The sequence below is a fragment of the Aythya ferina genome (genome assembly GCF_964211825.1).
Source record: "Aythya ferina genome assembly, chromosome: 19".
NCBI classification, from domain to species: Eukaryota; Metazoa; Chordata; class Aves; order Anseriformes; family Anatidae; genus Aythya; species Aythya ferina.
Genome location: NC_140309.1, coordinates 8,163,019 through 8,182,540, shown reverse-complemented (window position 1 = coordinate 8,182,540; position 19,522 = coordinate 8,163,019). Strand labels below are relative to the sequence as shown.

Sequence of the window (19,522 nt, the reverse complement as noted above, 5' to 3'; positions counted from 1 at the left end):
TGTTTTCACCCTCAGAGGAAGGAATCCATCCAGATTCAGGATTGCAGGTACGCGAGGTATGCGTTCCTTTGTCCCTTGTTGATGGCTCTTCCCTGACTCGTGTTGCAAGGGGTCGCCCCAGGGGGAAGAAACAGAACTGGATGAGTTTGGGACACTGCTAAAAATAAAGGTCGGGAAGCTCACGGAGGCCTTGGCCTCTGGTGAACGCGATTCAGAGGTTCTGCTCCCCGGTAGGGACACAGCAGCTCTCAAAAGGACAGACAGAAACCACCTGCCCGCAGCGGAAGATACGGGGATAGGAACAGAGAGGATATTCAGGTTAATGCCAAATGAGCGCTTTGATTAAGAAGAAGGATGCTGTGTGCCCGTGTTTGGACAGCACGCAGAGGGGACGAGCATAAACGGCAGCGCGGTGCGTGCTGTGCTAGGGACCCACGGCAGCCCGCCTGCAGAGCTTCTCATTTCACAAAAGGTATTTTTAATACTTCTATAATTATCCTTCCTTTCGGTATTCATCCCATTTCCCGTTTTCTGGCCCTTGCTTTCCGACGGTGAGTGCTCTTAGAGCAGCACTGATCTCCTGGCTCGGGAAGGCTGGAAGCCGCAGGACGCAGAGACAGCGAGTGCGAGCCGGCTGCTCCTCGGGCTTCAGCTGCATTCGGGAGCCTTTTGGAGGCAATTTGCTTAGAAGAATCAGAGATGGATTTTCAAAAGGAAAGGCTGCTCGCCTGAGAGCATCAAGCACTCTGATTTCCGCGGCTCAGAGAGCCAGATGCAGGGCTGGGATGCTCTTGGGCTCTGGAGGAGCTGGCTCCTGTGCTTCACCTCCTTTCAGGCACGGGGATGCTGAGAAGTGGAGCAAAAAGGATGGGCGTTTTTTCCTGTTTGCAAGGTGGGGGGGGGGGGAGGGGAAGGCAAAAGCAAAGTGGGATTTTAAAAGCTGCGAGCCATTATTTGAAGATTACAAAATGACTTCTGAAGTAGGAGCCTTGTGGTAAGGAAAGGGCCCAAGTCTCTGCTTGGAGTGAGATTGCAACGGGAGGCACAAGCACTTCCCCAGATTTCTGAAGTTCTTTCCAAAAGCACTTCAAGCTGGTAGGCAAGGTAGGTATCCGTAAATCAGCCTACGTGAAACCACACCTCTGTCTCCAGAAGTCTTTTGTCTGTGTCTGCGGAGCAGCACGGTTTTAATCTTGTGAGGTAATCGCACAATTCTGCTGTTTGATAGCGGGCTGCTGTCCCTAGCAAGGTGCCAGGCTGAAAATTCAGCCGAAGGAATAATTGCCAGCCATAAAATAACGTTCGTGGAGCCTCCTTCCATTTGCTGAACTTGGACTGACAAGGACTTCCTAATGGACAAAAAGACACTCAGAGTGCTTTCAGATGGCAGCATCTAGAGAAGAGCTCACATTTAAGTGGAGGCTTGAGCCGAAGTGCTCTGTAAGGCTCCCACCTCGGCGTTACGCGAGTTTCATGTTTAATTCATAACTTTCTGATTTCTGAATTACATGCTAAAGATTTTGCAAATGGCTCGAAGGGTCACGGGGAGGCAGCCTTAAACTAAGAGACGAAAGGCTGGCCCACCACCACCAGCCACAATAAGTACTGCAGGCTCCAATGCTGAGAGCACATTCCCTGGTTTTGTCCAGCTGTAAACGTGCTCTGAGTGAAACACGGGTTTGGCTTGGCTCCTCTGGGCAGTTTTATCCTGAAGTTGAAACTGGGGTGCTGTTGGTCTCCAGGTAATAAAGGGAACGAGGGATGTGGTAGATGATCTGCTGGTGTGGGAAGGTGAAGTTGGTGCCTCTCGGTTCCCTGGAGATTTCCTCCCCTTGCTGCGTGGTTGTGGTGTCCTGGGGTTGGTCCCTGGCTTGCTGGAGTCAGTATTGATGAATTTCCTTTCTCCGCAGGGGACACTACACAGAAAATGAGATCTGCACAGTATCCTACCCCAGCAGAATTGGATGCTTATGCTAAGAAGGTCGCCAACAACCCACTGACTATAAAGATTTTCCCCAACAGCGTCAAGGTTCCCCAGAGGAAACACATACGCCGTACTGTGAACGGACTTGATACTTCGGGCCAGAGGTACAGTCCTTACCCGTCTCAGGCCACCACGAAAACGGGCCTCCTGGCCATAGTCAAATCTCCAGCGAAAGGAATTATCAAGGACTTTGACGGGACACGCACACGCCTGCTGCCGGAAGCGATGATGAATCCCCCTTCCACCCCTTACGTTGCACCTAGCACTTTAACCCACCCCCAGGCGCTTGCTCGCCAGCAGGCTCTCCAGCATGCACAGACTTTGCCGCACCCCCAGAGCATCCCGCAGCCACAGACTTTGCAGCACCCTCAGGGGATACCACAGCCACAAAGCTTACCGCACCCTCAGGGGATCCCGCAGGCGCTGCCGCACCCTCAGAATATGCAGCAGCCGCAGGGCTTGCAGCATCCTCAGCCCATGGCACACCAGACTCTGCAGCACCCCCCCGCCCCCTTGCTGCAGCCGGGTTTACATGGAAGCAGAAAGATGCCGGATGCAGACGCGCCGCCGAATGTGACCGTGTCTACCTCAACCATTCCCCTCTCTATGGCTGCCACCCTGCAGCAGAACCAGCCACCGGACCTGAGCAGCATCGTGCATCAGATCAACCAGTTCTGCCAGGCCAGAGCTGGCATTAGCACTACCTCAGTCTGTGAGGGACAGATCGCCAACCCCAGCCCCATAAGTCGCAACCTGCTTATCAATGCAAGTACCAGGGTATCTACTCACAACGTCCCTACGCCCATGCCTTCCTGTGTAGTAAACCCTGTAGACCATGCTGCTGCTGCTATTCCTTCTGCCTCCGTTAACGTGCCCATGGTGAATATTAACAGGGTGCCGCCCGCCTACCAGAACGAGATCAAATCGGTCGCCTGGAACCAGCACCAGCTTGCACATCTGCAGCAAATGTGCGGGGACGCTGCTGGGCCCGCCGGGCTGGCGGGGAAGCACCCTCAGAGAGAGATGGCAGGGCAGAGCTTCCCCGGCAAGACGTCCGGCTACCCCCAAGAACTGTGCATGGGCCAGTCGTTCAGCTTGAAGCCCCCCCTCGAGAAGCCCACCCCCTCTCCGCCGGTGAACGGCTTGCAGGGACCCTTGCCGTACACCAACGGGCACTATTTCCAGCCCATGTGGAATAACATCCTGCCCACGCCCAACAGCGACAGCTCCGGGTCCCAGGACCTCGCCATGCCTTTCCACGGGGGCCAGCCAGCAGGAGCGCCGCTAGATTGCGCGGGAGGAACTCATTACAGAGCTGGAGCTGGTCCATCCAGCCAGAATAATGTGATGCAGACCATGGATTACCTAAGCGGGGACTTCCAGCAGTCTTGCTTCAGAGATCAGAGCATGGCCGTGCTGGGAAAAGTCCATCGGCCCCCCATCAACCGAGCACCTGAACCAACCGATAGTCGAAATCTTCATATTCAACACCCAGGGTATAGATAGGCTGCAGTCACTTTCACAGACAGAATTAGAGGTTTAGTCTTAATTTTAATTAATAAGCAAGGCATTTTTAACTTGCAAACTTGTGTGATCATTATAGTAACCGTTGGAAGAAGACATACTGTATATTTAAAAGCTTTGCCTACATGTTATCTCTCTCTCCTTTATGCATCAAATATTTAACATGCCTTTTGTTTCAAAGAATTTCATTACACTACTCCACGCCACAGCTGTTTCCTCACCGCAGAATCCCCTTTGTGCTGCTTTTGCCTTCTGCTTAGTAACTGCGTGCTGGACTGATGTTGAGTTGCTGCAGGGTTTCGCAGTTGCATCTGTTCACCAGCTCCTTGAAGAGCCAGGTAGTGTAGCCGCTTAAATTTCCATCTCAATTTCCTCCGAAGATTAAGAGCAACAGAATTTGTCAGGAAGCAGGGCTTATTTTCAGCTCGAAAGCCCATTTCATTAATGCATTAAACATTGACCATTTGCACTGTCTAGAGGCCTATTTAATTGAAAAAGAAGCCTACGTTTGCAAAGAGCTAGCTAGGGGTACGTATTGAGGCATTAACATAGGAAGAAGCTTTCCAGCCGTTTCTCGCGGAGATGCCGCCGTTTATCGTTTAGACTTTGTCCAAAGTCAAGAGTCTCCGACAGATTTATTATTTTTTTCCGATACTTTTGGTATTTTTTTTACAGACAGGGTGTGGGGAGAGGGGGATTGGCGGTTTTAGGGCCCAGGCAGCCTGGCTGCTGTCGGTAGCTGCCTTTTTCTGCATCACATTTCCCTTCCCCGCTCCTCTTTGGCCAGCTAACGTCGTCTGAACCCCTCGCTGCTAGGAGTCTGGCCGTCCCCAGGCGAAGGGCCGGGAATCCAGACCCACTGACAACTCCAAAAAGGGTTCAGCCTCTTTCCTCTGGTAGCTAGGATGAATTTCAGGGCGAGGAGACCTAACCCCAGCTCGTCTCCGGTGGCGCGGGGCCACGTTCTCAATGCTCTCACATTCCAGCAGCAGCTCTGGTGGAACGGGAGGCGGTGGATCCGAAGCGAAGCTCCGGCCACGAGACACCCAGGGGGGGGGCTTTAGAGTCCCGTATCCTACAGCAAAACGCCCCAGCTGATTTACTGGAACGACCCTCCTCTCTGGGAATTAGCGGAGCTGTTAATAACCTACCTTCTTCTTCCCGGAGTCTCGGTGCCTAACTACTTCTGTTCCTTCCCCAAGTCACTCGCAGCAGCTAGTCGAGTCAGTGACCGGTAGGACACTAACTGGTGGTAACCTCAGCGTCTTGTTCTCTTCCATGTCTTGAAACCTTTCCTTTTCCGAGAGCCGAATTTGTTGTAAGTAGAAAATTCCTCATCTCTGTCAACGAGGCTAATACTTGAACATAATGATCACAATCAAGTTTGGAAATTAAAAAAAAAAAAAAAACTACGAAAAAAAAAACAACCAACAAATAAATGCATTGATTCTTTATATGTACACTGGCTAAAAAAAAAAAAAAAAAAAAAAAAAAAAACTATTGCTCTACACTGTAACTTTTAAGTGTAATATTTCTGTATGAATGTCGCCTGGTAGTGTGGGTTTGAGTAGCATTGTGTATGGGTGAACCCACTGGCCTCTGCCATCCACTGGCCTCCCTCACAGCCCTTTGAAAAACAAAGCCTTAAGTATTTGCTCCTTGAACTTTCCTTAACGAGCATGGTTTAAAATCTTAAGACATCATACAAAAATTCAAAAAAAAAAAAAGAGAAAAAAAAAACACAAAAAAAAAAAAACCTTACAAGTTTTGAAGTGACGTCATAGTTGGCTAGAGATTCTTAAAGTTTTTTCGTAAATGGAAAAATTAGAAAACATTTATTTGTATTTTTTTAATTTAGATGTGTAGTCCTGGGCTGTAACAAATATTTAGGTTTCAAAGCTTAGCAGAGTACGTTTTCTGACTCCTTGCGTAAGTTAGTACACTTATGTCATTATTTAAATTCCTTTAAGTGTACTATGAGCCGTTCTTTAGTGATAACTCTTTAGCAAAGTTAAGCAATTTGACTAAAGACGGATTAAATTATGTGTTGGCTTGTGTTGCCTTATATTTAAAAAGGAAAAATTGCCTGATTGTGTTATGCCAAATGATAGCAACATGAAGTCCTAATTTATTGTTTATAATCGTATTCCTGCAGTCTTTGTGAAAACTGGTAAATATACATCTATGAAAGAACTAAAATCCTGAGGCTTTTCATGCAATATTTTTCTGAATACATTATATTGGAAGCCAAGGTTCGAGTCTGAAGCTGCTTCCCTTACAGTCTCCCTGGCGTCTCCCCTCTCCCCAAATCGATCGAGGGCTGTGCTATGACTTTAACCTTTCCTGCTAAGTTAGTGACTGTAAGGTGTTCTGCTACCTGAATACGTACCTTTTTACTAAATAAAATATTGCCATCTCCTCTCTTCGTTAGCCTGCTGCAAATCTGACCCCAGACTCTTATTTAAAGCTCTTTTTTTTTTTTTCCCCTTCCTGCTCTTCTCCTAAGAGAGAGCCCTGAGCAGAGCCCCGTTGTCGTGGTCTTTGCCGAAGTGGTTTTGATGTGGCTGCTAGCGCTGGATGTGCACTGGGAGCCGCTGCGATTTGCTCTGCAGAGAGCCACGACCTCCGAGACTTTGCCCTGGCACCGCAGGACTGGGAAGCAAAACCATTCCCAAGCAAAAATATTCCCAAACCTCGTCCAGGCGGGACGTTGCCAGGTGCCTGCTTGAAAAAACAGCCATCGCTTTCCGAGTAAAACATGCAAAAACACTTCCTTTTTGTTGTTCTAGGAGCGAGGGCTTTTTTCGAATGGCAGCTAACAGCTTCTCCTTTCTCCTTCCCCATCAGATCTGCACAGAGGGACAGCCACCGCCCTGCCTCCCTCCCGGGCGCAGGGACCCCAGCCCCAGCCTGCAGGGCAGCCCCGTGGGGCACTGCTGCTCGGGGAGGAGCGGGTGAGGCTTAATCCCGAGGCCAGGGGCCCCGCAGTGCGGTAGGAGGTGTTTCTGTGCCATTTATTTCACGCTCTGTGGGTCCTTTTCTTGCTGAAGGACAGCCCGGAGGCCGGTGCCACGCGCGGTGCCGAACGCGGTGGCAGCAGCAGCGCAGGGACCAGCACCCCTCAGCTCCCGGGGAGCCTTCCAGGAGTTCACAGCACTGCTCCCAGCGCAGATCTTCCCTTCTTGCCTTTTTGCCTTTTTTTTCTTTGTTATCTCAGTGGCTTCATGACCTCTAGCGCAGGCAATGCGAGCTCCAGATTTCTGGTTCCATGCTCGTGCGCGGAGCCTGGGTACCCACAGGTGGCAATTCTGCTCTTTGAGCCAAGAGCAGGGTCTTTGCAGGCGTTTTTTTGGAACTATTTATGCTGTGTTGTCAGCACCAACCCCCGTCCCCTGTACCGTATCACACTGGTTTAGCAGAATCTTGTTATCCTGGTGGTTTCTGGCACCACCCTTGCCAGCCAGAGGTTGGCATGAAATAGCTTCTGGAAGGGTTAAACAGGAAAGTGGTGTAAAACCTCCCAGGAGGAAGCTTCCATCTCCGTGTCTTTTCTTTTGAGCAGAAGCTTTGAAGCTGTTAAATCTCAAGCCCAGTTTGTTACAGCCCAAAGTTACCGTTTTATAAAGACACTTGTGAATTTCCTTTCTTTAAGCTTACGCTGTGAAAGACGTCTCCGTGGGACTTGGCCACTCCCGTAGAAACCAAACAGAAATGTTTGCTGGGGCTCACGGTGGAGACAACGGGGAATTGCTGCTGTATTTGATTAAACCACATACTGATTATATACGCTGCTTCTTATGTGCTACGGGTATGAACTAGATCTTTTTTTATTTTATTTTATTTTTTGTCTGCAGGAAAAATAAAAAAAGTAAAGCAGAAAAAAAAAAGAGAGAGAGAAAGAGAGCCCTGGTCCCTCTGCCCCTTGTGCTGTTTGTGTGCAGGGCGAGTGCCGTGGGGGGGTATAGAAATACCCAGCGGGTGCCTGCTGCTGGCTGGGGTTGGGCACGTCCTAAAGGAATTTGGGGAGGGGGCTCGGGGTGCAGGGGGGTACGACCTGGCTGCTCTTCTCCCCTAAGAGCACAGAGGGGGGCTGGAGGAACAGAAGCGATGCTCAGAGGCAGGGAGGTGCTGAAGGAATTGCTCACAGAGCCAGGGGGCGAGGAGGCTGACGTCCTGCCCAGGTGGAACAAATTCGGAGGTCGGGTCCGTCCCTCGCCCTGCGTGTACGGGGTGGGGGAAGAAGGGCTCGGGGTATGGGGGGCTGCTCCCAGCGATGCCCTCGGAAGCCTTGACACCAACAGCGCGTGCAATAAATTCCCAGTTTGGGTTCTTAGCGTAAAACTAAGTAAAGCTTTTTTAAAGGGGATCAAAACATTCAGAGACCTCTTCCCGAAAACGGAGCCAAGGGGGGTTCCCTCCATTCCCAGCGATCATGGAGCTCCTGGACGGGACTCGCTGCACGTTTTCCTCTGCAAGAAGAGAGAACGACTGATTTTTTCCAAATCCCTCTGCACTTGCTCGAAAGACACGGGCGTCTAAATTTTCTCCGATGACAAACATTTTTCCTGGGGTTTCCAGAACCACACTTCGGTGTCTGCTGTCTCCATCAGTCTCCACAAGGAGGAATCCGTTCCGCAGAGCCTCTTCCAAAGCCTCTTACATCAGCTACCCCTGGTATCAGCATGGGGAACCCAGCCTCTGGGGGGAGGCAGAGTGGGCTCAGCCCTTGGAAACTTCTCCTTTAGGTCGAGTGTGGGTTTTTTTTTTTGATGGTTCAGCTGCTGTGTTTGGTCTTTTCCTCCTGTGCTGGGCTCACGTTGCCAAAATTGAATTGGGTCCAAGGTAGGCGATGCGCTAGGAGAGGCGTAGAAAATCAGCACACGGGAAGCTGTAGCAAATAAAACACCAAGCTGGGAGTGGGACAGCATTGAACTTAAATTCACCCATAATCTTAAAATGCCACGCTGTGTCCCCAGATTTCCCCCCAGCTGAAGGGAGGGGGCTTGGGGACAGCGCGAGGGCAGGGGGTGGCTCCTGCCCGGTGCCTCCACACTGCTCCAGCATGGCCAATGCCACAAAAACAAGTTTAATTCTTCGTTTTTGGCCCCAGATTTGCCATCCAGCCTCACGCAGCACTTGGCCCTGGGTGCATGCAGAGACCTCTTGGGGTCGTGCTGCAGCCACCACGTTTCTGACGCTCTTCCAGCGCTCGACAAGGCCAAATTGTAATAAAATTACCGGAGTGTTTTATCTAATTAGTTTAAGCTAATTTCGAGGCAATTGGGTACAAGCCGTGGGTTCAGCCGGGAGGTGAAATCGCAGCGGGGTTTCACTGCCCACCCCGTAAACCCTCTCCCTTGATGTCCTGGTGCTCAAACCCCGCAGTCCTGGGAAGGGCTGGGGGAGGCGGCCGAGCCCGGGCAGGTTTTTAATAAAGGACGCAAAAAGCACTTTTGTCTTTGTGTTTTTCTTTTACCCTAATGAAATATTAATGCCTGGTTCAGACAGCTCGGCTGAAGGTGTGTCCACGAGCACAGCGGGGCTGGGGCAGCGAGCAAGGAGCCCCGATATGTTTTAGGGTCCTTTGCACTGAACTTCCCACAACTTTCCAGGAAGTTTATTTTTAAACTCTCTGCTTGAGTCTAAATTTAGCAGCGGATCGATTCGTCTCCCTCCTCCCCTCGTGAATTATAAGAGCATCTCCTGCTGCTCAACCCAGTTCTTGGTGGGGATTTGCCCTCCCCGGCTCCGAACGGATCCCGGAGGGACGTGGAGGGGGAGAGGTGAAGGGGAGCGGGTACGGGGTGAAGCCGTGCAGAGGGCAAATTTCACACCGGAGATTGAAAAGGGAGAAGGGAAAAAAAAAAAAAGGGGGGGTGAAAATGGGGAAAGGGTGGCTTGGGGTCGTGGTCATTTTTGGGGTGGTTTCCACCAGTTTTTGGGCATCGTGCCACACAACAGCAACACGGGTCCACGGCTGCTGGCCTTTTGGTGTGAGACCTGCAGCTTTCAGCTCATTTCATCAATCATTTTTCACAATTCCGTGGGTTGTTGGCTGTTTTTTTTTGGTGCAAGGCTCAGCAAAAAGCTGCGTGGAGGGGGGGGGCGCGCAGCCCGGCTCCGTGCTCTGGTGCTGGCACCCTGAGCGCTCTCCAAAACCGATAGTCCCCCCCCAAAAACTAAAGAGAAATGCGGGTTTGGGCTCTGCAGGGAAAAACCCGGCCTGTGCCCGGCCCCTGCTCCGGGAGGAGCCGCCGGGAAGGGAACGCGGCCGGCCGGGAGGGGGGGCCCCAGCCCCGGCCCTGCCCCGGCCCCGAGCCCCGGCACCGCGCGGCGGCGGCAGCGAGCACCGGAGGGAACGGGGGGCACCAGTACGGGCTGATACTGGGCACCAGTAGGGCACTGGTGGGGCACCAGTACGGGTTGATACTGGGCACCATTACGGCAATGATGGGGCACCAGCACAGGCTGATACTGGGCACCAGTACGGCACTGGTGGGGCACCAGCACGGGCTGATTCTGGGCACCAATCCAGGCTGATACTGGGCACCAGTATGGGATTGCTGGGGGCACCAGTACGGGACTGGTGGGGCACCCGTACAGGTTGATACTGGACACCAGTATGGGACTGCATCAGGCACTAGTATGGGCTGTTACTGGGCACCAGTATGGGATAACACCAGACACCAGTACAGGAACATACCGGGCACCAGCATGGGAAAGCAGCAGGCACCAGTATGGGTTGTTACTGGGCACCAGTATGGAACAGGTGGGGCACCAGTACAGGCAAATACCAGGCATGAGTGTGAGATAGCATTAGAGGCCAGTAAAGGCTGTTCCTGGCACCAGTATGGGATTACATCAGGCACCAGTTAAGGCTGTTACTGGGCACCAGTATGGGGTGGCACTGGGCACCAATGGGAACTGAGGCTGGGCACTGCTGGCATCGACCAGTACAATGCTGGCTTTTGGCACTGGTACAGCTGGCACTGGGCACCAGTGTGAGTGGCCACTGGGCACCAGTACAGCTGGCACTGGGCACCAGTGTGGCACTGGGACACTGGGACAGCCAGGGGGGGCCGGGGCGGGACAAGCTGCCCCGTGTGCCCCCCAGCCCAGCTGGGATCAGTTTGGGGGGCACCACATCCAGTGGGATAGCATGAACACAGCCATGGGATCGGACTGGGGGCAGCGCCCCCCCATCATACTGGGGTGACTGGGGGGGGGTCCCTATGGGCCCTGATCCAGCCGAGCCCCCCAAACCACCCCAACACCCCCACGGCCACCCACCGCCCCCCATCTACCCCAAATTATTGCCTCCCCTGGAGCGCTGATTGCCCCTGAGCTAACGAAGGGCTGGGGGAGGGGACATCGGAGAGGGGCTGCAGGATAATAGGGGTGGCCTGGTGCCCCCCCCAAACCGGTGATTACCGAATTAACCGTCTGCACGCGAGCCCGTCTGCCGCAGGGATGTGGGTCAGGGATTACCCACGCCGTGCCCCCCAGCCCCCCCGTGGGGAGGCACTGGGGACGTGGAGCCCCCCCCCGGTGCTGTCCCAGGACGTGGCACCCAGACACGGGGAGGGGGGGGGGCAGGAAGGAGCTCCAAGCAGCCCTAATAAATACAAGAACAGTTTATTGAAAAAAAAAAAAAAAAAACAAATAAAAGAGGCAGGGAAAGGGGCATCGGGCCCCGGCCCAGGGTAATAAATAACAAACGTGCTCCCGGGGGGCACTGGCTTACAAAATATGGCTCTGGGCAGCGGGGACCCAAGCTGGGTCCCCAGCAAGGCTGGCGGGGGCCACCGGGCACCCCAGCGAGGAAATTGGGGGGGCCCAGCCCCCCGGCACCCCCTGGGCACCTGAGAAGGGGTTGAGCACCGAGCACGGCGGGGTCCCAGCCCCAGCGGGGGGCACGGGGGCAGCCCCCCCACCGCCTCCCTGAGAGCCGCCGGCGCGGCCACCGCGGGGTCCCCAGCGCCGGGGCGGGGGGCTCAGCACCGTGGGGGTCAGCCCAGGCTGGGCGTGCAGCTCGCGGCCCCCTGTCCCCCCCCCAAATCCGGGGTTCAGGCGAGGATCTTTTGGGGGATCTCCACCGAGGCCTTGATGAAGATGGCGTTGTCCCGCACGTAGTTGCGCTTCTTGATGTCCTCGTGGGAGATGAACTTGGGGTAGCCGAAGCCCAGGGTGCTCTCGTCCAGGGAGCCGCGCGAGCTCCCCGGCTTCTGGAAGTTTTTCCAGTTGGGGTCGGGGTGGAAGGTCTCGGTGATGTGCTGGGGCTTGGAGAGCGAGGGGTCGCTCTGGTCCAGCAGGGAGAAGGTGACGCGGTAGGAGAAGGGCCACTCCAGCAGGTTGTCGTACTCGCCCGGCAGCACGCGGATGTAGACGGAGAGGTGGCTGCTCTCGCCGCTCCCGTTGCCGTTGAGGAAGGCCGAGACCTGCAGCTTGTAGCCGTACTTGTGGGTGTAGAAAGGGGGGCTGAAGAACTCGTAGTTGCTGCGGGCTTTGGCCTCCTGCAGCTTGCGGGCGTAGTCGGCGATCTTCCAGATGAGGATCCCGTCGCTGCTCACCGACAGCTCCTCCACGTCGCGCCGCAGCTCCAGGATCTCCTGGCGCTGCCGGCTCACCAGGGCGCACACCATGCCCAGGTGAGCCTTGGTGCTCTCCTCCAGGTGCCGGCCCATGGCCAGCTTGGGGCACTGTGGGGACGGCGGGGACGTCAGCGGGGGGTGGGATGGGGAAGGAGGAGGGGGCGGCCGCGGGGATGGAGTTGGGGAATGGGGGTGGCGGAGAGGGGTGGCGCAGGGCTGCGCGGGGACAAAGGGGTGGGACAGGAAAGGGGTGGCACGGGGACAGCTGGCTGGGATGCCACAGGGAAACCAGGGTGGATTGGCACAGGGACATCACGGTGGGATGGCACAGGGACACCTGGATGGGATGGCACGAGGACATCGAGCTGGGATGGCACGGGGAGGACACCAGGATGGCAAAGTGATGCAGGACAGGATGGGGACACCAAGCGGCCACAGGGATGGGGCAGAGCAGAGCAGGAACCCCACAAGGAACTGGACAGACGTCAGGGTAGGAGAGCTGTGGGGATGCTGCGGGGCACTTGGTGGCGTAAGGACACCGGGATGGGATGGGGACGGGGACGCTGGCACGGGGCTGGGGCCACACTTACCCGGTGCTTGCAGCCAGCCTCCTTGAAGGGACACAGCAGCATGGCAGTGTTGCAGCTCTCCTTCAGGTGGCTGGGCATGTCCTCCCGCGCGATGCTGGGTGTCCCACACTGGTTGGGGCAGGGCACGGGGTACCGGGGACACTGGTACTGGTGGTTCTGGGGACAGAGGACGGCGGTCAGGTGGTGGCGCAGAGAGCCATCGGGGTGGCCTCGTCCCCACGGGCCCCGTCTCACCTGGATGGTGTCGAAGACGAACTCCTTGGCGCAGTAGGTGCAGGGCTGCGTGCGCTTGGGGCACTCGGCCAGGGTGTGCTGGGACAGCAGGCGCCGCATCATGCGGGCCCCGCACTTGTTCTCGCAGTACACGCTCTCCTGGGGACACGTCCCCTGGTGGCCCTGGGGACCGCAGCAGCGTCACCAACCACAGCCAGGATCTGTCCCCACGGGGTCCCCCATCCGGGTCCCCCACGGCCACCCTGCACCCCCTGAGACCCTGCTACCCCCCCCAGCCATCTGCGTGTCCCCTCCCCGGCCCGGCGTGTCCCCCACCCCGGTGCCCACCTCGAAGGCCTCCCCGGTGAAGTCGCTGGCGCAGAACTCGCACTTGACCCGGCGCTTGGGGCAGCCGTGCTGCACGTGCTCGGGCAGGTCGCGGCGGCTCAGCTTGGCGCTGCAGCGGTTGGGGCAGGGGACGACGTTGAAGGCGCAGGTGCCGAGGTGGGCCTGGGGGCGCAGGGACGGTCAGAGGGGGGGGGTCTAAAGCACCCCGAGGCGCAGCCCCGCTCCTCTCCTGCCCACCAGCTCCTACCTGGAGGTGTTTGATGAGCCCGCTCCAGCGGCAGCCCTCCTCGCTGTGGATGCAGCGGATGGCCAGGCTCAACACCTGCACCTCCAGCTCAGGGTCGGGGTAGATCTGTTGGGCAACGGGACGGCACCGGGCTGTCAGCATCCCCCACCGGCCCCCTTCTCACCCCCCCAAGCCCAGCGGGGAGCCATGGGCACGGTGCCCGGGGCCGGATCCCCCCGCCGGCACGCGAACAAGCGCCCTTTGTCGGCCGTGGGTTTCCGTTTCCCAGCGCGGCGGCACAAAGGGCTCTTGCTTCCGCACGGGCACCCGTGCCAGGCACCGGGGCCGTGCCAAGTGGGGGGGGCGCAGAGACCCTCGGTGGGGACATGGGGACGTTCCCTTGCCAGCGGGGTGCCCTGGCCCCGTGCCTGCAGCTCCAGGCTCACCTTGGCGTAGTCCAGGGGCAGCTGGTCCTCGGGGCACTTGAAGACGCCTTCGCTGCAAGAGAAAGGGGTCGGGGGTCAGGCAGGGCTGGGGCACGGCGGTGACACATCCACGGCATCCCATGGGACCCCCCAGCCCCCAGCCCATCCGTGCTGCCCGCCCGGCGTGCCAAATCCAGCCCTCGGGGAGCCCTAATCCCGGCGGCAGCCGCTCCATCTGTCAGAGCTGGGAAATGCCCCTGCCAGACGCCCCCCGGGCTGCCCCCCTGCTGTCAGGGTGTGTGTGGGGGGGGTTGGCACCATCTGGAGCCCCCTCACACCCCCTCCCCAGGATGGAGGCAGGGGCTGGAGGGGGCCAAGGGCAGCCCCCGGTGCCGGGGCCAGCAGCTGGGCTCCAGATGTGCAGCCCGGATGCGCGGCCCCAGGGGCTGCCCCTCGCCAGGAAACGGCCCCGCCAGCCACCCCGGCGAGGTGGGAACGGGGTGGGGGGACACGGGACCTGCAGCTGGGCCCTGCACACGGAGCCGTGTACCCCCAGCACGCCGCGTCCCCACCCCCCAGCAGGACGGGGGAGCTCGTGCCAAGAACCAGCCCTGGGCGCAGGATGGGGACGGAGCCCAACGGGGAGCACAATGGCACCGGGCACGGCTGGCCGGGAGCCACCGTCACCCCATGGCACCGTGCCCGGGGTGGGAAGCTTTGGGTGCTGCCCCTGGGGACAGCAGCAGGGACAGGCAGGGACCTGAGCTCTGGCACCACACGGGATGTGAAGGGGACGAGGTCGCCCCGTGCCCCCGATCGCTCCACGTGCCAAGGGGCTGCGGGATGTTGTGGCCATCCCAGCAGTGCCACCAGCTTGTGCTGGCCTGGGATGTCACCGGGATCAGCTCGGTGACATCCCCAACAGCCCCTGAGCCCCAGTGCTGGGGACCAAGGGATAATGGGGTCAACAGCGGGGTGCGAGCCCTCGGGGCACGGCCACGTCCAGCCCCTCTCTGCCACGTGCCCGCTGTGTTTGCTGGGCGTTCCCTCGGGACCACCACCGCCACCAGCAGCAGCCCCAGGGCCCTTTTTGGGAGGTGGCATCGCCCCACGGCCTTTGGGAGGGGACGCAGCGGGGCGGCAGCACCGGCCCTGCCCGGTATTGGGGTGCGGGGGCCAGAATCCCCATTGGGGCGGGGGTCCGGGGCACGAATCCCCGACAAAGCCTCCCCATTCCTCACGCTTGGCCGGGCAGGGAATGTGCTGAGGCAGCACCGGGGGCACCGTCCTTGCCTCTGACCTTCGTGGCGAGCCGGGGTGAAGGGGCAGGACCCCCCCCAAAACCCCAAATAGAAGGGTTTTTTGGGGGGTTTGGGGGGGAAGCACAGATCCCCTCGTGTCCGGAACTGAGCCCCACGGCCCCGGGTGGGTGCGGGAGCGGAGGCACAGCCTGGCACCGGCCCCGGGAACGCCCGGTTTCTACGAAACCGGCCTCGGGCACCCCGGTGCCCCCCCCCCACCCCGGGGACCGTGCAAAGGTCGCCGGAGCGGGGCGAGGCTGAGCCGGGGGCGGCGGCGGGCGGAACGCGGGGCCGGGGGCGCAGCAAGCCCGGGGGGGGATGGAGATGGAGGGGGACGGGGAAAAAGAAGGGGGAGGAAGACCCGAGGGGCTCCCGGGGGTGGGTTTTGGGGGGGCTCCGGGGTGCTGCTTCCTTCCTGCGCGGCCGGGGCAGGATGTTGGAGGGTGCTGGGAGCGCGGCGCTTCGCCTGGCCTTCCTCCTCCTCCTCTTCCTCCTCCTCCTGCTCTTCCTCCTCCTCCTCCTCTTCCTCCTCGCCCCCCCCACCGGGCTCGCTGTCACGCCTGGGGGGGCCGCCTTGCACCCCCCCCCCCCCCCCCCCCTCCCTTTTTCCCCTGCAGCACCCATCGTGCGCGCCCGCACCCTTGGGTGCGGTGTGTGGGGGGGGGACGGGACCCTGCGTGATATCCCGGCGGGGTTAAAAGGAGGGGTCGGGGGGGGGGGTCCGGGGGGGGGTCCTCACCTGAGGAACTCCTGCAGGCAGGTGTCGCAGAAGCGGTGGCCGCAGGTGGAGACGCGCACGGGCTCCCGCATGGGCTTCCCGCACAGCGGGCACAGCACCCGGCGCCGCGGCCGCTCCAGCAGCTTGTAGTCGTAGCCCGGCATCGCCCCCCCACACACCCCACCCCACCCCCGGCCCCGAAGCCGGCTCCCGGCCCCGCTCAGCCTTCCTCCTCCTCCTCCTCCTCCTCTTCTTCCTCCTCCTCCTGCCCGAGCCCCGGCTCCCGGCTCCCGACACCCGGCTCCTCCCCGGGGCGGCGACAAAAGCGCAGCCACGCCGCCCCCAGCCCCTCTGCCCGCCCCCCCCCGGGGGTGGTTGGATGGGTTTGGGGGGGATTTAGGGGGTTTAGGGGGTGGGGGGGATGGAGGGCGGGCTGTGGGGCAGCAGGGGGTACCGGGGGGAGCTGGTGCTGCGCCCCAAGGGGGGCTTCGTTCCCAGCAGCTGGGGTTACTGGTTCCAGTCCCCCCATGGAAATGGTTCCCAGTTAGCAGAGGTTTTGGGGCTCCTGTCCCCTGGGTCTGGTGGCAAAAAGCTCTGGGCGAAGCTTGGCCCCACGTGCGCTGAGCACAAAAAAAATTCGGCCACCCCCGGGGCTTTCCCGAGGGCCCCGACACGCTGACAGCCCACGGCCGGGGGGGAAACACAACGTGCAAAAAATGAATATTAAATTAAAAATAATAATAATAATAATAGACAGCTGGGTGAGCGCAGGGAGCTGGCAGCGGTGCCACCCGCCAGCTGTCACGGGGGTTTGGGCTGCTCAAATTTGGTTTCTCCTGGGGGGGTTTGCTCGGAGCCAGGAGCCCCCAGGGCAGCCCCGGGGCCCTCTGGTTCTGCCACCAAGTCGCAGCACGCTCTGGAACCAAACATATAACAAAAACAGCCACTGCCTGATGCACATCCCAGCTCCCTGAGACACAGTCCGATCCCAAAACCATCCCTGGCCACGGCTGTGGGATGGGGTGATGGCCAGGAGGGTCCTGCAGGCCCTGCACCAGCAGGCACGGACCAGGCGGAGTTTTGTCACCATTACCCCCACCTCTTTGATGTTCCCCAATTTTTCCGTTTCTAACCTGGCTGAAGAGCCATCTCTGCTAATTAGCCCGGAGCTGACAAAGCCATCAGAAGGCGCTGGCTGTGCTGGCAGGATGGCTCTCGGAGGTGTCAGACCCTGCAAACAAAGCTCCCCTCCTTTCCCCCCTCTCCCTAATGAGAGCCCTCCCCGCACTCCACATCACAGCCCCGGCGTTTGTCTCGCACAAAGGCGACACTCAACCTCCGGGCAGGGCACTCGCCTTTGGAGAGGGGGCTATGTCCCCCCCTGGACCCATCTGGGCTCGGGGAGGTTTCCTTCTCCTCCTTCCTTCCCTTTTTCCTTGTGTTTAGGGACAGAAAACCAGAAAACAGCCGCTCTGGCTTCTAAAGAAGCCAAGGCGGCGCCTTGTGCCCCGGGGGAAGGAGTGGGGAGAGCTCGCTCCCTGTTCTGGGGACCAGTGCCTGCAGAAGGCGAGGTGCTGGACAGACAGACGGACAGATGGATGGATGGATGCATGGATGGACAGTGGCTGTGAAGCGTCTTGGGAACGGGGCTGTGACCAGGCCAGGTGCCAGCACCAACCCAGATCAGCTCAGGGAGCAGCAGGCACATTTTGGCCATTCCCTGCTGACAGCAAGGGGCCGAGGGCAGTGGGACGGGTCAGCTCAGCAGGCATGGGAACCTGCAGCCCTCGGAGCCTGCCTCCCTGCAGGCAGCTTTTCCTCAGTGAAAATGAACAGATCTGGGTGTAAATGGACAGACCTGGGCACCCAGGTGAGGTCAGCACCATCAGGGATGCACCACCAAGGACCGGGAGCCCTCGGTCCCATCACGGCCCCGGGATGTGCTCAGCCCCTGGGCTGCAGCCGAGCTCTTCCAGGCGTTTCCAGCACCGGGGTGCAGGGACAAAGCAAGGCTCACGGCAGAAGCCCTGAGACCTGCAGTTTTCACCGGGAGCTTCTGCGGGGAAACAAAGCAGCAGACGTGAGGAATGCAACTGGCCTATTTGCCGGGGCTGCTCTCTGCCTCCGGCACACGGACGTGCCTCGGCTTGTCGTTTCAAGAGCTATTGTTGCTCGGGGCTGGGGGCCTCTTTGTTTCCTTTACCCTTTCTCCAGGCTTGGTCACAGCCCGGTATTAAATTATTCAAATCAGCTCGCCGGGCTTCACAGCTGAACCGAGCGCGCAGGCTGCGAAATCCCCAGGGCTCCGGCCCTCGGTGCACAACCCCCAGCCCAGCACCAAGCCCCCTGCCTGGGGGGGAAATGTCCCAATATTGGGGCTGGTGCCACCCCCAGAACCAGCAGTGCTGTGCGAAGCCCCTCGTTAAGCCATAAAACAACCAAACCAACACCAGCAGGGCAGAGGGGGCTGCCAGGAGCGTGCTGGAACAAGGAGCCTGGCTCTCCGTGCTGCACGTGGCCCGGGGGCAGAAGCATTTTGGTGTCACTGTTGGCGAGGCAAAGGGTGGCAGAGAATCCTGTCACCCGCCTGGTGAGGCTGGAGCAGGAATCCTTCCTTATGGGGTGTGTTTGGAGGTGGTGTGGGCTGAGGGGAGCCCCAAGAGAGGGGCTGTGCGGGTGCAGGGTGAGCACCGCACAGCCACGAGGGATCTCTTGCTACAGGAGGAAAGACAGCGGCCCAGAGGGGCTGCGAGGTGGTTTTCCCCAGCCCTGCAATTATCCCGGTGCTCAGGTTGGTCTGGGAGCAGCTCCACCTTCCCCTCCACCGACAGCAGGGCTGCCAGAGCTGTCCCCGTAACCTGCAGCACGAGAGGCGAGGGCCAAGGCACCGGCAGAGCCTTTGAACGCGAGCCGGCTTCCTGGGCTAGCAGGGTGTAACCGCCTGAAAAGGCAGCTCCACGAGAAACAAAAAGGGCAGGGGAAAAACCCATTCACCCACCCTGCCAGGAGCCAAAGAGGGAGGCCGTGTCTGCAGCCAGGACTGCACACGCCTCTCCCGGCTGGACGGGACCTGCTCCCTTCCCCAGCCCGAGCCTGCGAGGCGAAGGAGGGAAGAGCAGGAGAGCTGCAGAAATTCATTACCTCTCACATGACAGAGGGATCAGTCGGCTCCTAGCAGAGCCCGGCGAGGTTTCCCTCATTGAAGACGGGAGAGAATCACAAAAATAATTAGAGAGATTCCATCTCAGCCAGCTTATGAAAGCACCGACTTTATACACAACAGATTGGCAACAGCACAAAGATGGATGTGAAAGGCAAGAGCATTTGCAATGTCAGACAGATCAGAGACAGAAGCTCATCAAAAAATGGCCCAGGGCAGACAGAAGTTAAAAAAAGAAAAGGAAAAAAAAAAAAAAAAAAGAAGGAAAGGAAAGGAAACGACCCTTCTGGAGATAAAAACCGTAACTCCTGTCTGTGACACGGTGATATGCCCCCCTCCTGCCAGCAGAAAGGATCCCTGGTGAAAATTCATCATCTCCCCGTGGAGATCTGGGTTAAAAAACTTCACCTGGAGACAATCACTCGCTGTGTTCTGCTGCCTT

The 19,522-nt window shown here is 58.3% G+C and overlaps 2 protein-coding genes across 6 annotated transcripts in view; one reads left to right on the top strand and one right to left on the bottom strand.

Annotated features, from left to right (window-relative positions):
* FAM222B (family with sequence similarity 222 member B) overlaps positions 1-7,299 on the top strand; it is a 35,441-nt gene extending 28,142 nt beyond the window's left edge. For all 5 annotated transcript variants that reach the window (XM_084493230.1, XM_084493229.1, XM_084493228.1 and 2 more), the window contains one exon: positions 1,911-7,299. In XM_084493230.1, the coding sequence (XP_084349356.1) occupies positions 1,928-3,490 (1,563 nt within the window). In that variant the 5' untranslated portion in view covers positions 1,911-1,927 and the 3' untranslated portion in view covers positions 3,491-7,299. The remainder of the gene's footprint in view (positions 1-1,910) is intronic.
* Positions 7,300-11,127: 3,828 nt separating this feature from the next.
* TRAF4 (TNF receptor associated factor 4) lies at positions 11,128-16,084 on the bottom strand (the record flags this gene model as incomplete). The annotated part of the gene is made up of 7 exons (XM_084493225.1): positions 11,128-12,207; positions 12,690-12,845; positions 12,924-13,085; positions 13,251-13,412; positions 13,498-13,602; positions 13,923-13,974; positions 15,942-16,084. The coding sequence occupies 7 exons, from the start codon at positions 16,082-16,084 to the stop codon at positions 11,575-11,577; spliced, it is 1,413 nt and encodes a 470-aa protein (XP_084349351.1). The 3' UTR covers positions 11,128-11,574.
* Positions 16,085-19,522: the final 3,438 nt, after the last annotated feature.